Here is an 18669-nt window from a genome sequence, read left to right on the forward strand (position 1 = left end):
GTTTCCTTTTGAATTTGCCTTTTTTGAAACGGCCGCCCGGCTCACGAGGCCGGTCACGAAGGCTTCCCTGGAATGGAACGCAGTACACTACGTTGGTGAATGGCGAGGCGGCTTGACTTCAAGAGCGTATTTCACACCCAAGCTAACTCAATGTGCTTCACACAAAGGAAGGAGACAACATTGTGAACGCATTTCCACTCGAGCCTCCTTACAACGTACCTCGAGGGACGTGCTGAATCTGTGCATTATAACGGTAGATCGTTGTAACCATTTCCGATAAAATGGCCGCCAACTAAAATATATATAATACGGTCTGAACATTTATAGATGTAAAGACAAGAACATCTATAATGCAGTCAGCAAAAGAAAAGCGCCTCGTGTTCCAGTTCAGCATGTGGCGCCGGGATGAGCTGGAAGAGGTGGCTGGGGAAAGGGAAGTCTCGGTTTCCCTGATAAAGCTGTTGCCCCCGCTACCCGACCCCAGATAAACGCTTGAGAATGGATAGATTTTAAAGCATTTACTCCCTCTTGGGTGTGACTTCACTTTTGGTAGCAGCTCATTCCACTTACTTGCAGCACAACAGGGAAGTGCTGCTTCACCAAGTTTGCTTTGAATTCCACCAGAGCCCTTCTGGGTTTATATCCAATGAGCATTTCTTTCATGTATTCAGGACCCAAATCATTCAGGGATTTATAGACTGGTCACAGAATTTTAAAAACTTATTTGACAGCTGACTGGGAGCCAATGCAAAGCCTTGAAGGACCGACTGAGTTGGGTGTGTAAGAACTTGACCGAACTCCACAGAGCCCTGACCTCAACCCCAGCAAACACAACCGGTGAACCAACGGGAAGGAACTACGATATCCGGAAAAGAAAGTAGCGCAACACGGTCCCTTGAAATGTGGCAGCAAGATCGTTGAGAGTGACGACGGACTGAGTGCTTGAATGCTTTGGTGCTGATTCAATGCAAAGGAGACCGTTCACCTCCGAGACAGGTGCAGCTGTGTCGTGGACGGACAGGATGTGGCTGATGTTGTGCTGTGTCAGCAGATCTTTGTCACGGCATTGGTAGATGCAAAAAAAGAAAAGAAAAAAAAAACTCCCAGAAAATCAGAAAACGCCTCCCATTTGCTGAGCAACCAGTGTGTACTGGGGCCTAAGCTCACAATAGCTTTTTCTGCCCAACAACACACACACACACACACACACACACACACACACACACACACACACACGCACACACTCCCCACATGTCTCCAGAGCAAACGGCCGTCAATTTTTGGTCTTGTTTGGAACCGAAAGAAAAACCGGAAAACCAAGATTTCTAAAAGAGTCTCCGAGATTGGCCTCAAGCAAGAAGCCGTGGATGTTTTAATCAAATATTATTCTTCAAAAGGAAGCTGAGCTCGTTCAAGCTTGCACAGATGTGCCTTCTTCTCAGGCTTGGAAGGATGTTGCAAGGGGCCACCTCAACCCTTCGGCGCTCTCTCAGCCTCACCTGCCACCCAAACACATTGAAAGCAGCAGACGGTGTATTTCATGGATGCTCCCGACCTTTGTCTTCCATCTGCCCTTTTTTTTTTCTCAACAAGGATAAACACACACACACACACACACACACACACACACACACACACACACACACACACACGAAGTTTCAGGAAAAAGTTGACTGACATATTCAGTAAATTTAAAGAGGCGCCACCGTGTGGCGTGATACCATACTGCAGTAATGGACTGTTACAGTGCCAATGCGCGTGCGTCTGCGAAACGCGCCATTTTTTTTTTTTTTGGATCACCTTAGCGCCATTTTTATCACGATAAAATGATCCATGTTGTGGTCCACAACGGTGGAATTTAAATCTGGAAGGTCAGAGCAACCTGTGAGGAATTGCTCCTGGCTGCCGTTGATGTAGCCTGCGCTGTTTTTCTTTCACTTCACGTGCAACAATATGAGCTCATCTGGTGCCATTTCATTTCCAGTAAACGCTGCGACATCTTCCCCGGAGATATTTTTAACTCGGCGCAATGGCTGTGTTGCGTTGCGTGGCGTCGCGTCCCTGAGTGCGGTTCAGGGGGTGGCACGGCTCAGCCACGCTGACGGGTAGTGGAGGCGTTTCCAAAAAAACAGCCTCTGACTTGAGCTGCGCAATTCCCCGCCGCCGACGGGGGCAAAATTGTTCAATGAAATGGCGTCGATTCAACTGCTTTTTTTCAGTATGCTGATTAAAAAAGAAAACTTTTACAGCAGGAATAAACGCAACCTAGTTTAAAACCCTAATTTGAAACTTGAACCCGAAATTGAAACCCTGCACTGACACCCTAACCCTAGTTTGAAATGCTACTATGAAACCCTGAGCATAATTCAAAACCCCGATTTAAAACCCCAACACGAGTTTGAAACCTCAATGAGAAACCATAAACCGAGTTTAGAATCCTACATTAAACCCATAACCCTAGTAGAACCCGAACCCAAGTTTAAATCCCTATTCCAAAAACCTAACCCTGGTTTACGACCCTACTTTGAAACCCTGCATTGACACCCTAATCCGAGTTTGAAACCTTCAACTAAATTCAAAACCCTGCTTGGAAGCCCCAATCCTAATATAACCCCGACTTTGAAACCCTAACCCAAGTTCAAAACCCTACTGTGAAACCCTAAGCCTAGTTTAAAACCCTAATAAGAAACCCTAACCCGAGTTTAAAACCCTATTCCAAAACCCAAACCCTGGTTTAAAACGCTATTTTGAAACCCTAAACATGGTTTGAAACCACACTTTGAAACCTTAACCCTAGTTTGCAAATCCTACTTTGAAATCCTAATCAGAGTTTCAAATCCTTCTTGCAAACCTTGACCATAGTTTAAAATCCAACTTTCAACCCTAACGTTAATATAAAACCCCATGTTGAACCTTAATCATAGTTGAAAATTCAATGTTGAAACCCTAACCCGAGTTTAAAAATGATACTCTAAAACCCTAAACCTAGTTTAAAACTCCAGTATTTAATCCTATTTTGAAACCCGAACCCGAGTTTAAACACCAACTTTGAAATCCTAACAATAGTTTGCAACCTCACTTTGAAACTACTTTCACTTTAAATTGAAGGAGTCCAGCCGGTTTAGTTATTTGAACTGGAGGGGGCGGGGGGGGGTCCTTTGGCGTACTATGACTTTAAATGCCAAACGAGTCAGAGGAAGACCCGCTGGGACTTTGTTCGATCTTGGTTCCATCAGACCTCGAAACGGCGGACGTCCAGGAGCACGAATGACGACGTTTTTGCGTGGGAAGCGTCTGTTCAGCCTGAGGAGAACTTCCGCTGCGATGCAGTCGTACCGTTGGTAAAAAAAAAACAAACAAACAAACAAACAAAAAAAAAACACCGTCGTGGAGATTGACTCACTGCAAAATGTCGCTCTGCTTTTGCCTACCGCAGCGATGCGTGAATCGGGTCGTTAGAAGGCGGAGGAAACGCCCCTCGCCGCACGTCAGGACGAGAACGAGGAAGTGTTTTGTGCGTGACTGATTTCATGGCCACTAGATGGCGACGTGTCTCCATATGAAGGAAAACAAATTATTGCTCAAACGCCCCAAAACCTAAATGACTTTCACCATGACGCAACTATGGTGCAGGAGTTTCTCTATTTCATCTTGAATCCGTTTTTTTCCATCGTCATATTTGTTTCCCTTAGTTCAACTCGTAACATTTGCTCTTTGGGATGTACATGCACCCCGGTCACCAAACATTTTCGATGCGCCTCCGGTAAAATGATCAACAACGCAATATTGTGAGCTATACAAGGTCACGTTTTAATTGGGACTGAAAAATATCGTTGGACGGTTGCTTTTAGACACTCTTAAATAGACTGCATTACTGCGCGTGTGTATTTCTTCATTGGATTATTTCTGTTTTATTTTTCCTGCAGCTCCTCACAGACGAGCGGCAAGCAACGTGTGAATGGAGTCGATCTTTACTATGAGAGGAACGGCGCTGGCGAACACGCCGTGCTGCTGCTTCCTGGTGCTTTAGGTACACACCACTAGACTATCATGCACAACACTGCGTGTTTCAGGCGGAGCCAAAAAAGTTCAACATTTTTGGACGCCGGATAGAAAAATAGTTGACACCCGCCCGCCAGATTTTGTGAGCTCCAAGATGAGACCCACGTGAATCAGATCAAAACTTTTCTCACCATCATTTGACTTGTACGGAAGCGATTATTCTCGAAAATTGTCATATCTTGCCGTATTTGAGGAATTACAGCATTTTTTTTTTTTACAGTGTTAGTAGATCGTAGTTCGTCATGTAACGTGTTCTCTCGTTTCTCTGTCGGTCAACTTCGGCAATCTTGTTCTGTCGGGTTGCGTTTCCCGTCATGCAACAAATAGCTCTTCATCGCAATACCAACCCAGCCGCGAAAAAAGCGCAGGTTAAAAACAAAACAAGCAAACAAACTTCTCCAAATGCCAATGTGTTCTTTTACAACAGGAAATACAAAGACGGATTTCCAACCTCAGCTCAAGGCTTTGAACGCGGATCTTTTTACAGTCGTGGGCTGGGATCCGCGAGGTTATGGCCAATCGCGGCCTCCGCACAGAGACTTTCCCCTTGACTTCTTCGAAAGGGATGCGAGGGATGCAGTGGATCTTATGCGGGTAAGGTCGCAGATGTGGGAGCCAGTCCTAACGTCTCAAAAGTCTTTCAGCTTTCAAAATGTTCCAAAATACATTTGCTAGTTCCCTTCCGACTGACATCGTGAGAGCAAGGCAACGGCCACTGGAACGCGTGATCCACAGTCATGAAAAATGGAACAGCTGGAATTCAAAAGTTTAGAGCAGGCGTGTCAAACTCATATTTGTCACGGGCCACATTGTCGTTGGAGGGCCGGTATGACCATGAACCCAAATTAATGTCAAATCGTCTCATATTACATATAGGCAACATAACAAATTGATTGCTCAATGTGCTAATGGATGGTTCGCTTCCTAGTCTTTTTTTTTGGGGGGGGTGGGGGGCAGCATAATCTAAAACTCGAAATATCCTGACATCTGCATGTAAGGGTTTGCACAACGTGGAGCGGTGCTTCCCAACCCAAATGTACACACCCAAAAATTTGGGAGGGGGCAAAATAATCAACGTGCGGCCCGCCGCCAGTTGCCAGTCCTCGCTGGTCTATTTCCTCCCACAGCGGGTCACTAGCTCATCTGCGTCACATCTCTTGATTTTAGACCTTGGGCTTTGTCAAGTTTTCGCTCCTGGGCTGGAGTGACGGTGGGATCACAGCTCTGATTGCTGCCGCCAGGAACCCCGAGTTCATCGACAAGATGGTCGTGTGGGGAGCCAACGCGTTTGTATCGCCGCAAGACCTTGACATTTACAACGGTAATCGCACGCCGCGCCGCACTCTTGAAAAAATAAAGATGTCACGGGCCGATGTGGTGACTTTGCCTTCCCCAAGCGGTCCGCGACGTGTCCAAATGGAGCGCGGGGATGAGGGCGCCGATGGAGGCGGTGTACGGAGCGCGGCTCTTCGCTCAAACGTGGGAAGCCTGGGTGGATGGCATCGCCCAGTTTGTCCACAGACCCGAAGGTGACCATATTTATAAGTATGTGGATTTTGGAAGCTAAGGGCCATAAATGTACTCGGTTTTGTTTGGTGAGTTCATTACAATTTTTTTGAGAAATGCCGTTTTGAATGTGAATGTTCCTCCAAAAAAATGTTTTTTGAATGTCCTCTCTCTAGGAAACATCTGCATTGACCTCCTGCCTCTGATCCGATGTCCCACTCTGATCATTCATGGAGAGAAAGATCCAGTGGTGCCCAGCTGTCACCCTCACTTCCTCCACAAACATATCGCAGGCTCGCGGTGAGAGCGTGTGACTGCGTTTGAAAGTGCCCTTCGGTTGTACGTGCGGCGTGATTCTCTTTCTTGCCTTTGCCAATGTAGATTACATCTGATGCCGGAAGGAAAACACAATCTCCATCTGAGGTTTCCCGAAGAATTCAACAGAGTAGTGGAAGACTTTCTGGGAGCGGAACCAAAGGAACGCTGATCAACTCCCAACGTATAGATGGCACACAAATTACATCTTGATCAAAATGGAAAAAAAAAAAAGAATTGTGATTTGTAATTTCTCTCAGGTTTTTTGGGGGGGGAAACCAATACATTTACAAATTCAAATTGAAGAAACCCGACGTTGGATGCAGGAATGTAGTCCAGATGAAACAGCTCCTGGCGAGTTTCATAATTTCTTTATTTTTTGGATAGCTGATGGGGAGTGACTTGCAAATTGTCAAGAAAAGACAAGCGAAGCTCACACAATATTCTTTCAACAACCGCCCGGTAAGATGCACGTGCTCGATGGGAGAGTTCATTCTCAAAAGTACAAAGACGTCAATCGTCTTCAATCTTACAAGTCTTCAACCTTTTCAGGGAAGTGGATTCATCATTTTTCGAATCCGCTTCTCCTCAGGAGGGTCGCGGGCGTGATGGCGCCGCTCGCAAATCGTCTTTGGGTAGTAGGCGGGAGTGGGGGGGGGGGCGGACACCCTGAATGGGCTGCCAGCACATCGCAGGGCACACATAGACAAGCAACCATTCGCGCTCACAATCACACCTCGGGACAATTTCGAGTGGTCTGTGAACCTGCCGTGCACGTTACTGGAATGTGGGAGGAAACCAGCGCAGGCATGGGGGGGGGGGGGGGGTACTTCCCCTCCACAGAGGAAGACCCCAGCCGGAATTGAAGCCTGTACCTCGACGTGCTAACCAGCCGATGACCATGCCGCCGCTGATTCATTGCTTCCATCCATGCATTTTTGAATCCACTTCTATCGGTTGCCTCCATATTTGGCGGTCCAGTCTACCCGGCCGTGAACCGGCGGGATGTTTGTGTTTCTGGAGAAGGTGTTCGTTCCGGAGAAACTGGCACTGGGACAGGGACAAGGGATTGGAGGAGCGCGGAAGTCATCGTGGTCGAGCTGGTTATCTGAATCGCCGCAAAGTTACACGAGTCAGAATGACACACTTTCAATTTCTTTCCTTGTTGCTTGCTTTTACTGTACCTTTGGTGGAGAAGATGGTGCTCTTGGACAGTTTGACTTTGGAGTCAATCCTGAGATCAGCAGGGGTTGACAGGTCAACTAAACATCCAAGGATTTAAAAAAAAAAAAAAATTGGTTTCGATAATCAACACTTCTTTGGGACCATTCAATCTTTGAAATCTCCAAGCGACATGATGTCGATTTAGAATGCAAACCCCCCCCCCCCAAAACAACAACAACAACGTCACATACCAGCGGAGGGGCCTCCAATCTGCGCCAGTTGACTCATCTGCTTCGTGTCTTTGGCTTCGGACTTCTCGAGAGGTGAAATATTTGTCTTGGACATGAAGGAGTCTGTTGAAGACAAGCGATGCAAAAATTCAATGTCTGTAAAAAACCCCTCCCTGCCCACCAAATAAATAAATAAAAGGCATGTGGTCGTTGCCGTTGATGACCTCCTGCCAGACCTGACCTTTAAGAACGGGGAGCTCCAGTTCCTGTCTTTGAGCTAAGCCCAAGATGTCCAACAAGCTTTTGCAGACTGCCCGATTCCCTGTTGAAGATCTTCTTTTTGGATCTATACCTTGAAAGCACAAAAAGCTCAGGGTCAACTCACCGGAGCTGCTCTGCAAGGCTGGGCACTCAAAAATCAAGGTCCACGAATCCATTTTTTTCCCCAAAAGGGTCTAAGGCAGGGGGTGTCCAAACTTTGTCATTTGAGGGCCACCTTCATGAAATTTAATTCAGTACCAGTCAATTCTAAACCAAGTCTGAAAAGACATATAAAAACGTCTTTGGGAGTGCATGAGCTAAACATGCTGAAATCAGTCAAGCAAACTGATATTTTGTCAACATTTTCTAGTTACTTTGGTAGCAGCTCTCTGTTAAAGGTGATAAGGTGCCCGTCAGACTCGATGGCGCATTCTCACCCGGTAGGTATCGGGACTGCCGTAGGTAGTGTTGCTTGGCAGACAAGATTGTGGAGTCACTTGTGTCCGGCCCGTTGCTGCTTGCGGGCTTTCCTGGTATCGAGGTCTTTGGCACTGGAACACTATTGACAGAAGGCTTGATTTTGCTTTCGGAACTGATGAGAAAGACTTGCTGCAAGACTTGTGCAGCAATGGAATGAGCTGACTCCCCGTGAGACGCTCATGCGTTTCGATATCGCGTTAATTCCAGACAGTTCCCGTTTCCCGGGTTTGAGTCATTGCTTGTCAACCTTCTCAGTTCAGCTCGATGATCACCCTTGTGGCCCGTGAATCCCTTTTACTTTTTACCTCACGGAGGCTCCCTGAAGCCTTGAGTGAATAACAAAAACCCAAGTACATCTAGGTGTGATCGTTATCTCAAGGTTAATTGCGACTCGGATGTTCGTGCGCCAGTGAGCCGCGTTGGCCCGCTAGCGTTGGCGCGCTAGCGTTGCTAGCGTTGGCGCGCTAGCGGTTGGCACTCATGAATATGAGAACAGAGGCTTCGCTAGTTTGTTATTGTATGTTACGATGGGCGCCAGTTAGCCGCGTTGGCCCGCTAGCGGGGTGGCCTGCTAGCGGTTGGCGCTCATGAATATGAGAACACAAGAGGCTTCGCTAGTTTGTTATTGTATGTTACGATGTCTTTATGCTGTGACGACCGTCGCTCCTTGCCGCGTTTCCGACGACGAAGTGGAATTTTTATTGTTTACGTATCGACTCTCGTGTCATTGAGTGTAGTTCATCCGAGCGGCCCCTAGATGGTGCCATTACAATGTCATTTCTATACGACTCTTTGGTTAGGTTCGGGTAGATTCTGAACGTTATTTCTTGTCACATGGGAAGTTAGAGCTAATTATTTTTACTTATTCATCATCCTCACCCCCTGATATTTGTGCATCAGTGTATTCACTTGCAAGGCATATCCAGTCGAAGATACCGAATCTCACTTTGGGAGGCCGGTCTCTTCCTGCCTGAGGTCTGACCGGCACGCCGTCTTGCTTACAGTTCGCCCCTTCAACCGATCATCCCTATCGCCTTTCCTACAGGTTGCGACTGAGCGCTTACCAAGCGCCGGAGACGTCAAGGGCTTCATCACCCAAAGAGTTGATGGTGGGTTTTTTGGAGATGGAAACTCCGACATCCGCCTCCTCAGCGGCATCCCAGCTGTCGACTGATTTGATTGCCGTTTGACCCCATCGCCTTCGTCCGGCCCTCGCTCTGGTCACGGCATTCCCTGGCCCCGTGCTCGCTGGCTTGGTGGGCTTTTATTGAACAGGAAGGGAGAAAATAGGAGCGCGGGATTTGATTTCGCCTCGGGTGATGCGGACGCGAGTGATACATACAGCTATCGGCTGGCGGTTTTTAACAAGGCTGAGAGGTTCCTGCTGTTCCTCTGACGGGAGCAAGTTAGGACAAGCTTGCTGTTGCGTGTCGGCGGTCTGCGGGGACGGTTGGATGGGCTGAAGGGGCTGCTGGAGCGCTTGGCTGCTGCTCTGTGACTCCGCTTGGGTCTTTTTGGGCTCCTGAGACAACTTGCTTGCCTTCCACACCGCTTTTTCTTCCGCGACTCCTTTGGCATCCTGGAACTGAAACTTGTGCTGCTTGGAGTACTTCAGCGGGACGCCAAGCGACTGACCCACATAAAAGTAGGGATACCGCAGCGCCTGGATAAAGTGCAAAAAGCAAAGACCACGTTGAGGAAAACATGTTGTTTTCCCCCGTTTGGCATTCCAGCACACGATCTTAAAACAGCACGCCGGTGCACCTGAGCGGCATTTGGCCTTTTCTTGGGATCCCACTGCAGCATGTCTTTCATCAGTGTGATGGCTTCATCGCTGGCATTGGGAATCAGAGAGCTGAGGCAGGTAGGGACGCATTTCGGAAAGCGGAAGTTCATCGAGCTGGCTAAATTATGGCCCTCGGGCCAATCTGCCTGATATGTTAGAGGAGACATGAAGACCCAAAGAAAAACAAATGTTTATGTTGAACAGCGGGCCAGGGAAATACTTCTTGTATGCCGGCTCACCTTCTTCAAGGTTCCCAGAACTTGACAGATCTTGAAGATCTCGTCCACCTCGCTGTTGCCAGGAAACAAGGGGCGCAGTGTGTACAGCTCCGCCATGATGCAGCCCACTGCCCAGATGTCGATGGGTGAGCTGTACGAGGTGAACTTGAGCAGGATTTCGGGAGCTCGGTACCTGTTCAACCAACAAGTCGTACTCACAACTTGTTTTACTGTTTGGCTCTCAATAAAGCAGCATTTCATTTGGCATGCAGGAATGTATGTGTGTGTGTGTGTGTGTGTGTGTGTGTGTGTGTGTGTGTGTGTGTGTGTGTGTGTGTGTGTGTGTGTGTGTGTGTGTGTGTGTCACCATCTGGTGGACACGTAATCAGTGTATGGCGGTTGAGAGCGGATTTCTCTGGCGAGCCCAAAATCTGCTATCTTAACCAATTCCGGACCAATGCAGAGCAAGTTCTCCGGTTTCATGTCACGGTGGAAATACCCTGGAAACAAACGTGTCATTGGAAACTCTTCCATACATTTTTTTTGGGAAACATATACAGAACAGTGGAACAGTGTATACTGTCATTTACAATTACAGGCAGGCTTTTTGAAACTTTTTTGCAGTCTTAATTTCACTTAATATGCCATGTTTTGGGCATGTTGAAGTACACAAGGTGACAGATTCAAGATGGCGCAGAGGAGAGAGGAGCGTCTGCGCGGAGCACGGGATGCGTATTCGGAATTGAGAGTCGGAGCTTGGAATTGAAGCGGATTCTAAAATTGCTGACATGTTGAGACATCATTCGTGTTTCAAGCATGACTTTCTTACCGTGTTTGTGCATAAAAGCTAAGCCGGACAACATTTGAAACATGATCTTCCTGATCTCGTTTTCGGAGAACATTGCATAGTTCCTGGAAAAAAAAAATGAATGAGCAAAACGTTGACGTGATACCAGGTCATGTTGCTTTAAGATGAAAATGATACAAAGCCACGAGAAACTGGACCGGAGCCGTGCTTACCTCTCATTCATGAGCTGGTACAGGTTTTTTCTCATGTACTCGAAGACAAATTGACGTGATGCCAGGTAATTTTGCTTTAAGATGAAAATGACACAAAGCCACAAGAAACTGGACCGGAGCCGTGTTTACCTCTCATTCATGAGCTGGTACAGGTTTTTTCTCATGTACTCGAAGACAAAGAAGAGATGGTCATTTTCCCTTATCACCTCTTTCAGTTTTATTACATTGGGGTGGTTTAGTTTCTTCAGCGACTGCACAGACAAAACAATAGTCATCGGTAACAAAAAACAAACAAACAAAAAAAGCAAATATGGAGGGGCCCGCCTTCAAATTTTTTAACTCGCCTTTGTGGCCCAAGTCAAATGTCTTTTTTTTGTCATCTCGCGGACAGCTGAAAAATAGATGGTGGGCCGCAATTGTCCCCCAACCCTGACCCCGAATGTCCAGTGACAGAGTATTCAAAATGGATCAAATTCTCACCTTCAACTCCCTCAGATTCATGCACTCCTCCCAAGAATAAAACTTCCTTTTCATCCTGAAAATGACATTTGTTTTTTCAGGATTATTGTTATCAACGCAGCATTGCACACACAACTAAAAATGTACTTCCGATGGATCGCCAACACATCGAATGGGTTTCCCTGGGTTGTGAATGCAACATGTTTGTTGTCTGGGCAAAATAAGATGGGCTCCTTTTAGGCGTCGTACAGGTGAGCCGGTCTTCGTCCTGTCCCATTTCCTGCTGGCCCAGCGCACTTGCATTGCGTCATCATCACCAATAAATGCGATCGGCTGTTGGCAAACGCTAACCTGTGTTTCCAACAAAACTCACAACAGCTCGGCTTACCTTCACTGGCTAATTGCAAATGCAAACAATCAAATGAAAAGTTGCCAAAAGTGATCCTGAGCTGACACTTGACGCCATTCAGTTTAAGAATGTAAGCCTGGGGAGGAGCCAACATGTTTCACTCTGCCCCCTGTGCCCCCATCTTAAAACTATACTGTCTGACCTTTTAAACATCTTCCAAAGGTCAAATAGCTGCGCTCACCTCTTAATGGCAACCAGCTCGCCAGTCTCATTGCTCTTGCCCAGGATGACGCTCCCATAGGTGCCATCCCCCAGCTGTTTGAGCATAGTGTAGCGGTTCATTTTCTACGGATGCCCCCCTCTGGGCCCCCCTCCTTAAAGAAGAACTTTTGCAGTGCAACTCACGCTCACTGTCCTGCAAGGCATGACAACACAATATTGTTTATTCAGATTGGCAATCAGCCATCTCCTCTCTTTTAAAAGACTGAAATGCAAGTTGTGCGTTTGTCCTTTACCTGCCTGCCTTCTGAGAAGATTCGACTGTTTGGATGCTGTTTGTTGAGAATTTCTCTCAGCTAAACAAGAGATAAGCCTTTGACCGCAAAAAACAATCCCCAGTGAGGGGAAGTGGATTAAGTTGACATGTGGTTCGCAATGTGTGCCAGGAAACAACCTCATAGGAGAAGCTTGGTGGTTCTGAGTGCGGCAAGCTCTAAAACGGGAGCAGGTTGTTGGTGGGGCATCTTAAAGGTTCTTAGATTGCACCCACTTTCAAGAAATCACATATCAACTCAAATTTGTATTAAAACGAAGCCGTTTTACTGTACCAGTACATCGATTGTCCAGTGGATGGCGATGATGCACCTCAACCGATTCCACAACCAAAAGCTGCGGCGGCGAAGCGCGGTGAAAACCAGCAAGGAATCGTTCGATTGCTTTGGGCTGCCGACGTCGTCCTAACCCGGAAGTTGTTGTTGTTGTTGTTGTTGGTGACCAGCTGGCTCGCTTCTGCTTGTTCCCACCGTCGCGCACATACACGCAACGATGAGTGAAGCACAAAACGGGGAGTTGCGGGATCCTATTTCGGTTCACAACTTTTCGGAGCGATTTATGGAGCAGACGGTTCACTTTCACGTCATGAAGCTCAGCGGCGCCTTTTTCATCTGGGTTGGCTCGAGTCCACTTCTGTCCAACTTGGCGGTTTCAATGAGCAGCAAATACGTGAGTCCAAAGCGGATCGTCAACACGTGCCAGTGTTGACTTGGCATCACTTGCTTCTCTAGGGGAAGTAAAACCTCGTAAGAAAGTGTCGTCACACGAAATGTGTTTTCCTCTTTGAATGTAATGCAAGTGATCACGAAGGTGCCAACGATGAAGTGATCTGATCTCATGTCTTCCTTTGTGACCACACAAAGCAGCAGCCCCCCCCACCTTTTTGGATTGCTCCCTTGTTCACTTCGTTGCCTACTCAAACGAAATGAATAAGTTAAGACCTAAACTTTCTGCTCAACACCACTATGGGCCAAATCTTAACCCTCTATTAAATTCTACATCTTGCATGAGAATTTTTAATGTTTTTATTTGGTGGTGGGGGGGGGCGGTCTGCCAGGCGAAAATGAAACGTGGAGTGAAAACATTTTGACATGAAATTTGTTTCACCACAGTTGAACCCCATTTTGTCTTTTGCGCAGGACTCCATGCCATTATCTACGTTAGTGATGGGGGACCCTTCAGATACTGCTCCAAATTCTTTGGCACAGAGATTAGGTATTAACTGGGTTCTTCTTTTATTTCATACAAAGGTGTGATAGTTGTTCGCGCATTATTCCGAAAATGTTTGGTTTCACACTGAAATTAAATCTAAATGACAGTATGCTACACGATTGTGTCAAACTAAACAATAAATAGTTTGGGTCTGAATCCCGGACCACAATTGATGATCTTAGGTGATGATCTTTTTCAGCTGAAGTCACATAGGAAGATGGACCAAAATGAGTTTCCACTTTGATGTTTACACAATGCGAACTCACTCAAATGTGTAAAACAGAATGTGGAGAAAAAAAAATGAACAGTGTCTTTAACGTACTAATTGTGGGTTTCTGTCTCGTTTTGCAGCAAAGAAGACCAAAAAGCAAGTCTTTGTAAGTTACAGTCTTCCAATGACTGACTCCAGCCTCTCTCTGCTCGTGGAAAACCGAATCAAAAAGGAGCTTGAGCTTCACCCGGGGAAGTTTTGATTTTTCACTGAGCTTCTTTTGTATGCGACTGTGGATGTCCAAGGACCATAACCGCAGGTTGTTCTCCCATCTCATGTGTTGCACTGACATCCACCACACACGATGACGTCCAGTGTTCTTTTATTGACACAATAAATTAGGTGATTTTATTATCAAAACATGTAAGCCTATGGCTTTTGGTAGAAATGCATCATTAAAAAATAAGACTTAAAAAACAGTTTTGGTGGCTGGGTTGTGTGTTGTTTTTCTTTTTTGCCCCTTTCCAAAATACAATACATGCTCAAGAAGTACAAGGAAGATGTTGGATCCTACAATTCTGTCTGTAGTAGTGAGACAAAATATTTAATGTCACTATATAAGGTGCTTCGACTATAATAACTGTCAGGTGAATAAGTGTATCACACATAATTCTTGAATGGAACATGAACACTAAGTATTCTAACAACAGCCAACCCTGTTTTAGGCAAACTGCTCTATTCTAATCATCACTTGCCTTGATTTTTGTCATTGTGCTTTTTTGGCTAGTTTTATCATAGGAGCAGGACTACATTGTTACCACGGTACAGGGGACACAGCGTGAGACATGGAACAGGACATTTGCAAGTGAAATTGGGCAGCATGACAAAATATCGAAAACAACGGATAAAGCCATTTCAAGTGTTGAGACGCATCATAAGACTTAATCGAAGAAAACTTCAAAGTCCATTCAACGCTCACGTCTTTTTAGCATTAGCTGCAGTCTCTAATGGGTGCACACGCATACACGGTGTGCCAAGGTCTCCGGTTGCTCACGCAACCATCATACACCTTCACCAACCACTGTCATGCTTACTTTTAAAATCAGCGTCTACACTGACTTGGGTTCGGAGGATAAAGTGCCACCGTTAAGAAAAATAACATGTAGGACTTTGTGCCCGTTCATGCAAAACAGTGATCGTGTTTGAGCCGATCCCTATCTCTGCAATGTGTTGGCTGAAAAACACAGATGCTTGATTGTGTCTCTCGACTTGCAGTTAGTGATTGGAAAATGGAGCTTTATGAACCAGTTGTTATATTTTTTGGACTCCTCGAGGTGGCGCACTCTGTTCAACAGTGAGCTGATAACACATTTCTAAAATCCCTTAATTACACCAACGGTGCCACAGAGAGGAGTGAAAAAATGCAACTGGTTCATAAAGCAAATTTGAAGCTTCATCTTTCCATCACTATTTGTAGTGCAAAATAATATTTAGAAGACGGCAACCGCTGCTTCATTTGCCTTCATCAGCTCCTCTGACCTGGGAAAAAGCCTCAAAGAACAGAGTCGAGAGCAGTGCACCACAGGAGTCTTTTGAGAAATACAAGTCATGTCAAATATTTTGGCAATTCTTGAATGACAAATTTTACAACAAGTGACAAATTTACCTTGATCAACATCATCTGGTTCCTAACAAAAGTGGTTGAATCCCAAGTTCAAAATGGCCTTCCAGTCCTGCTCATTGCCGAGGAAGTCAGTGCAGTTGTGCTCAAACGCCATTGGCCATCGCGTGGTTGCCAATCACCTCGCCACCGGTCGCCAAGGAGTAGGAGGCGGGTACCGCTGCCAGAGCGGTGGCCGCTGCTACGGTAGCGCCGCCCGTGGCGGACAGGTGAAGCGGGGTATCGTGGACGCGCGAGTAGTCCCTGTCGCTCTTGGCCAGAAGAAGGTGCTGCTCGCCCGGATGGAGCAAGGTTTGGCGGGTGAATGTCTCTCCGTCGGCCAGGGTCTCGGGCAGCGGCTGGTCCCGCGGTTCGGGGAGCAGCAGCAGGCAGATGATGCACAGCAGCGTGCAGCAAGCGAAGATCACATGATGCAGGAAGTAGCCCTTCTGGTTGTGCAACTCCATGATGGGAGCCGTCAGCATGCCGAAGCCGGCGCTGGCCAAGACCAGACCCAGACCTCCACCCCTGATCCACGACAAGAGCATTTACTAAACACGTGCATCCTTCCAATTTTGTCACGAGGTTCACGGCGAGGTGACACGTCCACATTCACACCGATAGTCAAAATGGAGTCTTTGGTGAACACCCATGCCACCCAATTTGAAAATGGTCAAAGCTCAGACATTGAACAACATTTGACTTACAGTAAATAAAGAGTGCATCATTTTCAGTTATGGCGCTCACTCATGCATGTTTTGTGCGTGCAATAAAACGGAGGGGGATAAACCTGATTCCTAACGTCCTATTTACTCAAGGCACAAATGGCTTCGGTTGTCAGCAAGGGCTGGAAAATTGACTGGATGTCTATTGTTCTGTTGTTGTACTTTGCAAATGTCTAGTGAGAGTAGAGGAGGGGACTGAGGACACATCCCTGAGGCGTCCTCATGTTCGGAATGAGAGTGTTGTTTCCCATCCTGACACCATGGGGTCAGTTGGTGAGGAAGGTCGCATTCCGGTGCATCTTCGGCTGGGCCTAATATTTGAATTCTGCCATACACCTCAATGAAGGAACCAAAATATTCATATTACAACCCGCAACCACATTGACACACAGAAAAATATTTGACCCATCCCTCTAATTTCATTTCTTTATATTGTGCAATAGGTGCACTGAATTTGTACCAGTCATTCATTTCAATTTCAAATGAGTGACTCTTAAACGTAATGAACCGCGACAGTAAGAAGGGGGCCCCGCCCTCGCCGATCTCTTGATAGTGTCCTCATGATGGTCGAGCCTTACCTGATGACTGTCGGTGTGATTTCAGCGCAAAAGAAAATGCTGAGGGTGCTGACAGCATGAGACGAGAACATGCCAATGATGGAGAAGGCCACAGAGAATTTCCTCTTCAGACTGTCCCGCAGAACTGCTCCAAAAAGAACGAAAGGCAGGTAAGAAAAAAAACAATCGCCCGATGTGACCAAACGCAAAGTTGCATCGTACCTGTGTCATAGCGAAGGCTGTACTTTCCAATCACTGGATGGCATCCGTGGATGGCATGTGGGGGCAGAAAAAAAAAGGTGATATTGGTGAAAAAACAAAACAAAAAATCCAACTTGGCAGCTGTGACACAAGCAACAAGCACATCCCTTCGAACCTATTCAGGTGTAATTGATTGCATCTCCCCTGTGGAAACTCATTCCCACCGTATTACATGCGAGGATTCAGAATGAACTCATTGATCTGATGCGCGCCAGGGGTGCCCAGCGACCTTTGACCAGGGCAACAAAACTAGGAACATTTATCACACAAGTAATCATGATTAACGATGAAAGAAAAACGGGGGAGATGTCGCATCATCTTACAAAAATAACCAACTCACAATTGAGCAAGCCCAGCTGCAGGAGCGAGGCGAGGGCTGTGATGATCATGAAGGTAAGAAGGCCTCCGCGTCGGCCCATCAGCCCGACCATGGGGCACAGTGCCATGCACGTCGCCACGGCGATGCCAGCCATGGTATAGTAGTCCGTGTGGCACAAAGCGGTGGGCTGGGCTTCCGGATCCATCAGACTTCGAGCGAAGCAGTGGTGTATCCCGTAGCCCGTCAACCTGAAAAGAGGCAAACAAATCAGCAATGCGCAAGAGAAAAGTGACGTCTGTCCGTCCATCCATCCATTTTCTGAACTGCTTTATCCTCACAAGGGTCGCGGGCGTGCCGGAGCCTATCCCAGCCGCTGTCGAGGCAGGAGAGGGCGCACACCCTGAACCAGTTGCCAGCCAATCGCAGGGCACACGTAGATGGACAACCATCCGCACTCACAATCACACCCTGGGACAATTTTAGAGCCTTCCATCAACCGAGCATGCGGACAACCATCCGCGCTCACAATCACACCCCGGGACAATTTTAGAGCGTTCCATCAACCGAGCGTGCAGGTTTTGGGAATGTGAGAGGAAAGTGGCACATGCGAACTCCACACGTGGAAGCCGAAGCCCGGAATTCCAGCGGCTCCTTTGCTGCTGTGAATACTCTAATAAACTCCACACGGGGAAGCCGAAGCCCGGAATCGAACCAATGACGTGCTCACCGGCAGTAGGCCACCATTGAAACAGCTGTTGAGGTTTACCCGTACTTTGTTTTGCCACTAGGAGGAGCTGTTGGTTCTCAAATCCTAATTGAACGTTTGACATGGTGCGCAACTTCTTTTTTCTGTTTTGCTTTTCCTATTATCTTTGTGCAGTTTGTAGGACTATGTTGTTACTAATGTTTAACGTTTTATACAACATTTTATAAAAAAAAAAGTTTAACTTCCAAGAGCACAGTTAGCTCACTTCCTGTTTTCTGCTTCCTTTGTGAACACGCCAGCACAAGCTGCCACCCAAAGACTTTTAAAATCAAGTGATCAGTAATACTATTGTTCCTAATGTTTAACATTTTATAGAACATTTTATAAAAAAAAAAAGTTTAACTTCCAAGAGCACAGTTCGCTCACTTCCTGTTTTCTGCTCGTGTGATCGTTTGTGAACACCCAGCACAAGCGTGCCGCCCAAAGACTTTTAAAATCAAGTGATCAGTAATACTTTCTGTTACCTTTTCAATCACGTAATCAGTCAAACAAGCAAGTGACTTTTTCAGTGAGCTGCAATTGGCCGGCAACCCCTGGGGGGGGGGGGGGGGGCCCC

The 18669-nt window shown here is 46.7% G+C and overlaps 4 protein-coding genes across 9 annotated transcripts in view; 2 read left to right on the forward strand and 2 right to left on the reverse strand.

The window, feature by feature from the left end:
• The window catches only part of psmg4 (proteasome (prosome, macropain) assembly chaperone 4), an 18813-nt gene extending 4512 nt beyond the window's left edge, over positions 1 to 14301 (forward strand). The window contains exons 1-4 of one of the 2 annotated variants that reach the window (XM_019885219.1): positions 1214 to 1237; positions 12888 to 13071; positions 13542 to 13617; positions 13966 to 14301. In XM_019885219.1, the coding sequence (XP_019740778.1) occupies positions 12895 to 13071; positions 13542 to 13617; positions 13966 to 14087 (375 nt within the window). In that variant the 5' untranslated portion in view covers positions 1214 to 1237; positions 12888 to 12894 and the 3' untranslated portion in view covers positions 14088 to 14301. Of the gene's footprint in view, positions 1 to 1213; positions 1238 to 12884; positions 13072 to 13541; positions 13618 to 13965 lie in introns of those variants that run through there. The other variant, XM_019885228.1, reaches the window with a different exon arrangement.
• bphl (biphenyl hydrolase like) lies at positions 3137 to 6133 on the forward strand. Its single transcript, XM_019885206.1, has 7 exons — positions 3137 to 3341; positions 3927 to 4030; positions 4490 to 4656; positions 5230 to 5383; positions 5460 to 5591; positions 5745 to 5868; positions 5950 to 6133. Exons 1-7 carry the CDS (start codon positions 3169 to 3171, stop codon positions 6053 to 6055), a joined length of 960 nt encoding a protein of 319 aa, XP_019740765.1. The 5' UTR covers positions 3137 to 3168; the 3' UTR covers positions 6056 to 6133.
• LOC109524936 (serine/threonine-protein kinase MAK-like) lies at positions 6241 to 12866 on the reverse strand. Of its 4 annotated transcripts, XM_019885102.1 has the most exons (16): positions 12678 to 12866; positions 12366 to 12562; positions 12092 to 12265; positions 11523 to 11577; positions 11172 to 11293; positions 10852 to 10934; positions 10390 to 10522; positions 10044 to 10215; positions 9783 to 9950; positions 9361 to 9681; positions 9083 to 9279; positions 7976 to 8097; positions 7519 to 7629; positions 7299 to 7400; positions 7068 to 7145; positions 6241 to 6991 (listed from the first exon to the last, which is right to left on the reverse strand). In XM_019885102.1, the coding sequence occupies exons 3-16, from the start codon at positions 12190 to 12192 to the stop codon at positions 6834 to 6836; spliced, it is 1923 nt and encodes a 640-aa protein (XP_019740661.1). In that variant the 5' UTR covers positions 12193 to 12265; positions 12366 to 12562; positions 12678 to 12866; the 3' UTR covers positions 6241 to 6833. The 4 variants fall into 4 exon arrangements, with proteins under 4 accessions (XP_019740661.1, XP_019740665.1, XP_019740655.1 ...); XM_019885106.1 differs by having other exon boundaries at positions 7519 to 7623; positions 12366 to 12866; XM_019885096.1 differs by having other exon boundaries at positions 12366 to 12866.
• slc22a23 (solute carrier family 22 member 23) overlaps positions 14191 to 18669 on the reverse strand; it is an 11107-nt gene continuing 6628 nt past the window's right edge. For both annotated transcript variants that reach the window (XM_019885134.1, XM_019885126.1), the window contains exons 7-10: positions 17369 to 17595; positions 16990 to 17022; positions 16789 to 16912; positions 14191 to 16013 (exon numbers count right to left, since the gene is read on the reverse strand). In XM_019885134.1, coding sequence (XP_019740693.1) covers positions 15593 to 16013; positions 16789 to 16912; positions 16990 to 17022; positions 17369 to 17595 — 805 coding nt within the window. In that variant the 3' untranslated portion in view covers positions 14191 to 15592. The remainder of the gene's footprint in view (positions 16014 to 16788; positions 16913 to 16989; positions 17023 to 17368; positions 17596 to 18669) is intronic.

Source organism: Hippocampus comes, unplaced genomic scaffold (genome assembly GCF_001891065.2).
Source record: "Hippocampus comes isolate QL1 unplaced genomic scaffold, H_comes_QL1_v1.1 scaffold90, whole genome shotgun sequence".
Taxonomy (NCBI): domain Eukaryota; kingdom Metazoa; phylum Chordata; class Actinopteri; order Syngnathiformes; family Syngnathidae; genus Hippocampus; species Hippocampus comes.

What these genes read in the sequence shown, in the direction of transcription:
- bphl (XM_019885206.1), top strand. Translation starts at nt 3,169, where the DNA reads ATGACTTTAAATGCCAAACGAGTCAGAGGAAGACCCGCTGGGACTTTG. An exon ending in GCTGCTTCCTGGTGCTTTAG is followed by an intron (nt 4,031 to 4,489) that starts GTACACACCACT and finishes CTTTTACAACAG; the next exon opens with GAAATACAAAGACGGATTTC. An exon ending in ATGCAGTGGATCTTATGCGG is followed by an intron (nt 4,657 to 5,229) that starts GTAAGGTCGCAG and finishes TCTTGATTTTAG; the next exon opens with ACCTTGGGCTTTGTCAAGTT.
- LOC109524936 (XM_019885102.1), bottom strand. Translation starts at nt 12,192, where the DNA reads ATGAACCGCTACACTATGCTCAAACAGCTGGGGGATGGCACCTATGGG. An exon ending in TACCAGCTCATGAATGAGAG is followed by an intron (nt 10,935 to 11,171) that starts GTAAACACGGCT and finishes TTTTTTTTCCAG; the next exon opens with GAACTATGCAATGTTCTCCG. An exon ending in AAAACCGCCAGCCGATAGCT is followed by an intron (nt 9,280 to 9,360) that starts GTATGTATCACT and finishes GTTCAATAAAAG; the next exon opens with CCCACCAAGCCAGCGAGCAC.